The 7,676-nt window shown below is 39.8% G+C and overlaps 1 protein-coding gene across 1 annotated transcript; it reads left to right on the forward strand.

Annotated features, from left to right (window-relative positions):
* The first annotated feature begins 5,469 nt into the window (after nucleotides 1-5,469).
* Nucleotides 5,470-7,323, forward strand: LOC128732716 (uncharacterized). The gene is made up of 3 exons (XM_053826037.1): nucleotides 5,470-5,842; nucleotides 5,951-6,140; nucleotides 6,996-7,323. Exons 1-3 carry the CDS (start codon nucleotides 5,470-5,472, stop codon nucleotides 7,321-7,323), a joined length of 891 nt encoding a protein of 296 aa, XP_053682012.1.
* The last annotated feature ends 353 nt before the right edge of the window (nucleotides 7,324-7,676 follow it).

Here is a 7,676-nt window from a genome sequence, read left to right on the forward strand (position 1 = left end):
TAGCAACATGTCGCAGAAGAAAGTATAGTTCTATCGTTTGTATTTATGGCGCTATGTGGCTGCTACCCCATTGGTTGGGAGTACTCATTTGTAGCAATCGGGGTAACAATCGTATAGCGCCGTAAATAAAAAAGATAGAACTATACTTTCTTCAACAATAGTGTAGATAATAATAGCTCTACAAACGCCCTTTACACTACTTTTTCGAATTCTGTTTAGTCGAGGCGCTGTAGTCAATTGAGCATCTACTGAGCAAAAAACCAAGAATGAAGCCTGGCATTATTTTCTTATATGGTAGGTGTTAAATCAGACCGGACCAAGCCGCAAAATTTTAAAGAATAAGTTAATGACAGCAAACGATTGATAATTTCCTAAGCTATGTTTTACTCTAATCAGATTACATAAATGTTGCAAACAGCCAAAGATATTAAATGATTTCGAATGATTGATAGCTTTAAACTACACACTTTGAATGTGTTTTTCTCGAAATCACTGAGTTGGTTCGGTCTGACTTAACACCGATCATATATGGTCGTCGTTATGTCAAACCGAACCAAGTGACAAAACTCTTCTAGAAAAACGTGTTCAAAGTTTGTTGCTCTGTATGTTTAATACCTATCAATCATTCGAAATCATCTGATAACTATGGCTGTTTGCAATATTTATGATAGTCTGATTAAAGTAAAATGCAGCTTAGAAAATTGTTGATCGCTAGCTATCATTAACTCATTTTTTGAATTTGTGACTTGGTCCAGTCTGATCTAACACCGACCATATTTAATGGCAATTCGTGCAACATTCTTAACCGTTATGTGTGCAACATAGGGTTGGGAGTACCGACAGAATTTTTGAGAACCGGTATTTCGGTACCGGAATGTTCAGTACCGGTAATATCGGTACTGGCACCGGTACCCAAAGTTTTTAAAAAGAAATTCCGTGTTCTTAGAAAAATTTGCTAATACTTATTTATTTAAGGCCCTATTCTTAGGTCACCTCACCCCACTTTGCCACCATTTCATTTGTACTGTCATTCAGGTAACCTGAGTCACCCAGGTGCCTTTCAGAATCAGAATTGTGTTCTCATCTTAAAAAAAGAAGCCCTTGTAAAAATGTATATTCTTAGTCTTAACAGAGTTAGCGGTTGCACAAATTAGAGAGATTCACAAAGTACTCCTGGCGAAAATCGGGAGGCTACGATGGGCCGACCACGTCACAAGCATGACGGATGAATGTGTACTAAAATCTGTTCTCTTCGAAAACCCCACCAACACTTGGAATAGAGGGGTCCAACGACCAAGTTGAAACTGATTTGCGTGTGTCCAGACGTTCAACGAATTGGCGACGAATAACCCAGGAGTACTGTTGAAACGAGTTCTTTATACAAATCGACCCCCGGTTGTATGCTGCTAGAAAAGCTTGCAAAAATTTAACTTTAAAATGCACAGAATATGTATTGTCCACCATGCGAAAACGAATCTTAGTAACAAAACTTGTAGAAACTGAAAATACTTTCTCAGAATCTATCACTGAAGGACAAACTGTACTCAGGGCACCGAAAAGCATAGTCCAATACTTACGCTTCCATCCTTGAGTTTTGATGTAAGTAAATTCATATCGTGGAGTGCTTTGGTGTACATGTCTAATCTTACTCCTTAAAGCTGGAACTGCCTTAAGGTGAATTAAACCATCATTGGTTTTGTGAATTTGTGAATTTCAAAAGCAGATTTTGTGTTTGAAATAAAAATTCTGTTAATGAAAGTATATTCTCTGTGTTCAGATTGGCAAGAAAAATGCAGTGAATACATTTTTAAAAACTGAGCCCCTGTTTTGGGCCCAAAAACTGTTTCCGAAATTAGGCTTTGTGACGAAAAGTTAATGACTGCTCATTTCTCGTTGAGCGTCTGAAGTCCGTTTATATTTTTTCTTCGTGATCAGCTAGCCATCTTCATCTCTATAACTAACGTTCAACAATTTCCTCAATCTCGTTGCTGTTGTTACATCGTTGTAGCAACTCATCCGCTTGTTGCATCAAAATATAACGCACAGTTTAGAAAATTACTTTAAAATTGCTTAATCGATCAGTACCGAAAGTACCTGTATTCTCTTGTGCCAGAACCGGCATTTCGGTACTGGAAAATTAGCCGGTAGTACCGGTATTCTCGGTTCCGGTACTCCCGGTATCCCAACCCTAGCTGGGTACCCGGGTACCTTTTCAGTTTTAAAATAGTTATAACTCATTCAATTTAAAACATACGTCATTGAAATTTTTCGACACCGTAAAACTCGTTGATCTTAATTAAGGGTTTTTGGTGCGTAGCCATAAAGGGGATTAGCAATGGGAGGCACTTGAATTTTTTCATTACGTAGGAGGGCGACAAGGGTACCCGGGTACCCATGATTTGCTATGTTCATAACTTTGGCTATCTTGAACCGATTTGGATGAAACCAGTGGCATTTGATTCGTACATTTATCTAGTTTTGATTAGTTTAAGCATTTGGCCATCATATGACATGTAGTTCCCGGGAATCGGTAATTCCGGAGCAACGTTCGGTAAAACGTGGGAAGCCGCTTGTTTTGGAAGAATATCAGCTTTCAGCAAAGCCATTAGCTTTGAACTTGACATTTTGGATCCTTTTTTTATCTTATATAAATTGGTGACTTTAAATCGCATTGGCCATTCCAGAATTGGGTTCCTGTAGGGTTACATATGACCAGTTGGGTGCCTAATCCAATATTAGAATTGGTTTAGCGGATCTTTTAAATGTTTTGAACTGATATGGCTAGTTTAGTACTGATTAATAATTTCGGAACTGGTTCCAAATGTATAACGGATGGTTCTACGTTTGAACTGTTCTGATAATGCTAAGCATTATCTTAAATCCTGCGGTATCATCTGTGACCCCGTAGAAACCATTTTCGAAATAACCAATCAAAATACATCGAAATGTAAAAAATATCACCTACCGAATTAATTCCAAGAACTTTGATACCCATACTGCTAGGTTTTACCTCCAATCCTAGACTGGCCACCCATGACCCCACAGGAACCTACTCCGAAATGGCCAACCTGATTCATCTGATTATATGAAATAGTTCATTGTATGAATTTTAGAGTTTTTATATCCGCATGACAGATTTTCCTGCAATACAATCAGTTCTCTACCTCACAGCGGACACTCTGTGGGAATTTCGGATTTTCGGGCCCCGTATGTCTTTTAATGGCCAAATGGCCAGATAATTCAAAACTAGATAAATTAATGAATCAAATGACACCTATTTCATCAAAATCGGTTTAAAATTGTTGATGTTATAACAATATCAATTTTGGGTACCCGGGTACCCTTCTCGCCCTGCTAAAGGTGTTTTTTGTCGCACACATAACGGTTAAAGTGGCGCAACATATCATGATTCAATTTCTTCGTCTTCTTGATTGGCTTTGGATTGAACGCTTATTTTCTATTTATAGACAGCTCGAAGCAAAAACTGGCAACCCCGAATGTGCTATCGGCCAAATCATATAAGCATTTAATCTACCTTCATTCAAGAGTAGTTCTAGCACAGAGGTTAAGACTGTTGCATTCTGTGCGATGTGTCGTGAGTTCAATCCCGGCCGCGGCCGGAACGATTTTCAAATGTATGAAAGTTTTTTTCTGTGCTATTTGTGAATGTTCCTGATAAATAGTTGTAGTACTATTTTTGGCAATTTAGCCGAAATAAAATGTCGATATAGCAGATAAAGGCAAAGAAGTTTTTGTTATATTTTAACAAAATCATAACAAAACCTGTTACAAATATCATAACAAATTTTGATATAATTTTGTTCAAAACATAACAAATTTTGTTACATTTCTGCTACTGCTGCTAAGAAGTTCTGATAGAATTTTTGTTATTTTAACTACTAACGAGACCAAAATTATATCAAACTATGTTAGAAATACCGTCATAACAGAATATCATGATTTGTTATAATTTTGTTATGTTTGTCTGATCAGGCAGTACTCACGAACGGCGCACTCTCGCACTGGCCAAATCATATATTTCTTGGCAAACTATGAAAGTTTCTGCATCCTTACTTCCTCCGGAACATCAAACTTGTGATGGGCGGTAAAGTACAAATAATACCCAATGGGCAATTTTCTGCAACGTTTCTTCCGTGGTGCAATTTGATGTGGGACACCCTTTATAATCACTAGTTTCTCTAAGAAGATGCCATAATAAATCAAAACTGGATGAGAATAAGATGAAAAAATGAATCAATCCCTTCGGTAGATTACAGTTGGTAAATTTTATAAATATTTTTTTATTCCCTCGATGATTATCCTTATTAGTCAGTTAATATACTACAGACACATTACAGTGCTACGGGACACAACTAGCAACTATTTTTGCCGTATGAATTGGTTCCCTGTTTCATCAAATGTTCGGCAAATAGCTGGAAAGATATGTGACTAAAGATGACTTTAGTTTTTCGGTTGTATGACATGGAATTGTTGCAACTTATTCGTATAAAACGAATGGTGTCCCGTAATGCTGGAATGTGTCTTCAACATTTTCGCAGTACAATAATGAATACGCTGTTCAAACTATGTATTAGTAAGTGTGCTCCAGTAATTGTACTGATTTCAACCTTGTTTCCCTCTTTTGGTGAGAAAAATCTTCAACGCCCCGATTTGGTCGCAAATCTATTTATTTACTGGGCGATGAAGTTCCGCAATCAGTGGCGATTAACAGCGATTATCAAATGCCCCTCCGTCGAGGTACCTACGATAAAAATCAACAACAACAAAAAACGGGCCTACCTCAATGCTCGGCCTCATGAAGTGGAAATTTTTCGAAGAAAACCCTCTGCTTGTATCTCGCGTGTCGGCTCCACTACTAATTAATCCAATTTGAAAGCATTTTCCTCGGCAGATGCCCTTTTCAGCAGCGCGCGGTGCAGTGTACGGACGAAAAGGAAGGGTAAGGCTCGGATAGGCAAAGCTGGTATTGCAGTGCGCTATGTATGAGAGCATGAGTGATTTTCCGATTTTCTTGCCCGGATCGGACCGTCTCGTTTTTCTCCAGTGAGGTGTGTTTTCAGATTTTGGTTTTTTGTTTGTCTTGCGAGGATCGATAGTGGGGGTTCCGGTGCTCACCAAGTGTGAAATGGATAAAAGTGGTTGTAATTTCTAAAAATCTATCATTTTATTGCTTCTTAGTGTTTAGTGAAAACCTACGATAAGGGAGAACGAGGTGTAGCTACAAATGAGCAGCAGATAAAAAAGCGTGTGCCTGCTATTCCCGCATTGAACAGTTTATTCTAACTGTTCAAGGACTTTAGTTGGACCACTCCTAACCTGGTCGAGGTTGCAGTGAGCGTGAGTGTTCTTGGGTGGTGATTGTGTGTGCGAGTGCTGACCCAGGGACATTGTGACGCAGTGTTCGCTTCGGGCAGGAAAACAAGTTCAGTAAAGCCAAAAAATCGGAAAATGTATTTCAAAAAAGTGGTCTCAATCCTAGTGATCTGCATAGCGGCGCAGAGCGCCCTGGCCGAAGAAGCTGCCCCGGAGAATGTTCTGAACGAGCTGAGCTGGTCATGTGCGAATAATGCATCCTGCGTAAAGCGACTGGCTAGAGACGTGGTGCAAAAGTTGAAAACACGCAAAGCGATCGACTTCGGAGCGTTCAGTATCGAACCGGTCGAAAGGATTCCGCTGACCGTCGAGGGACGGTCATCCCGTGCACTGGATTTCCTCAGTGGCCATGCCATCAAGTTTCCGATCGGACCGATGGTTTTCAACATCGAACGCTCCGCCGACTATCCGAATTTCATTGAAGTCTCTCTGCTTAGAAAGGCCGATGGTAAGTTTGTGAATTGTTGTATGGCCATGTCCATGAGTGCGAGCTAATTTTGGGGCTTTTCTGTTGTGCTTTTTTTTTCTATGTTTCATTGTCACTCCTGACGGACAGGTGCTCGACGCACAACCCGCAAGCATCTGCGCTTCTTCGTGCCAGCATTTCTGGTCTTCAGCCAAATCGGCTGGTATGCGCTCGCCATCGCTGGAGTCAAGCTGCTAGCGATTAAGGCCTTTTTAGTCGCCAAAATTGCCCTAATCGTTGTTGCGATGATGACCTTCAAGAAACTTTTGGAACCAGTAGCGTAAGTAGACATTTTAGAAACTTTACTTAGTACAGTACAACTATATTTATTTGGCATTTTCGTAAGAGAAATACTAGAACAGTTTTCCTATCGTTGGACGTTTCCTATATGATTGGACGGTGTTCAGTAAAACGTAGATTCCAGAATTAACTCACATCTAATTCCTACCAAATCGTAACAATTACTCATTACATTCAGTTGCATCATTTTTTGTAGTAATATCACACAATAATTTACTGAAAATAGTAAATCTTGTTAAGCTGTATGACTAAAAACAAATGTCAGATTTTAAAAGCAAAGAGTACGAATTTATAGTCTGCCAAAATTACTAACGCCAAAACGTTGTTGGCTGGTTTTTGTAATCTTGCTTTTCTCAGTTAAACCACATTTTGCTTTTAGAACAAATTACACGACTAGGAAGCAATAATAGGATCCCGATATTAGTCCCGGAATATCCCTATGCACCATCAGTCGGTGCCTAAAATTTGTTGAATTTAAGGGTTTTATTGAAAGCTGTTATAATTCAATGTTTTGACTATCTTTTCCGATTGAAATGTTAACCATTGCGAAGACGGTTTTAAATCTATTTTGATATTATTCGTGAATATAATTCTTTGATATTAATTACGATACTGAAAATGCTTGCAAATTTTTATGTTTCTAAAAGTGCAATTCTCCGCTATCAACGGGAATTCAAGTATGTAGTTCAAAAAAAATTTACTTTCTTGTATAAAATTTGATCATTTACGCAGTAAGAAGAAGTGAAGATGAATATTATTAAATCTATTCTATTCTCCATTTTACTAGACTTTCAACCCTAATTACAACTGTTATTCTGTTTTTATTTTTTCACAGCGTCATTCCGCCCCCGTACTTCGACCATCAGGAACCGTTTCTGATGCCCTACAGCATGGACTTCCATCACGGCTTCCCCGGTGCCGGACACGACATGTATCCGATGGGATTGGGCGGTCCGTCGGGACTGCATGGTGGCGAGGGGCTTGGCGCCGCAAGTAACGTGAATGCCGTTGTCGACACCAACCAGGCTGCTGACAAGTCGGTCAACGTGGGCAGTGGATCCACCTCGTCAGCCGCCAGTTCCAACGACCGTCATCACTTCCCGAACGGAAAAATCAAGCGGCAGGACTTCTATCCCGCGGTGCAAACCGCTAAGTACTACTAACATTCCCCCCACCCACATTCCCCACGCACCGAAACTGCTCTAGTTGTTCAGAATTAGTTAAACGAAACGAATTCAGAAGCCAATGCCACTGTATCCTCAGACAGGTCCAAGTCCAAGTCCAAGTCACGCTGTCACCGGTCCTTGACCGAATCCTGCCCCAAATACCTAATGAACGCGATCAAACAAGAGTGAAAAAGGACGATGACGATGATGCTAACTGGATGAGACAATGCCGACCCCAATCGCTGATAGAATGTGTTTAGCGTATAGTCATAGTATTTTCCCGCATCTTTTGGAGTTCGAGCTCTGCTGGGATCGGGAAAGCATTTCAATCTGTTGTAAAATTGTTTTCC

This window comes from Sabethes cyaneus, chromosome 1 (assembly GCF_943734655.1).
Source record: "Sabethes cyaneus chromosome 1, idSabCyanKW18_F2, whole genome shotgun sequence".
In the NCBI taxonomy this organism is placed as follows: domain Eukaryota; kingdom Metazoa; phylum Arthropoda; class Insecta; order Diptera; family Culicidae; genus Sabethes; species Sabethes cyaneus.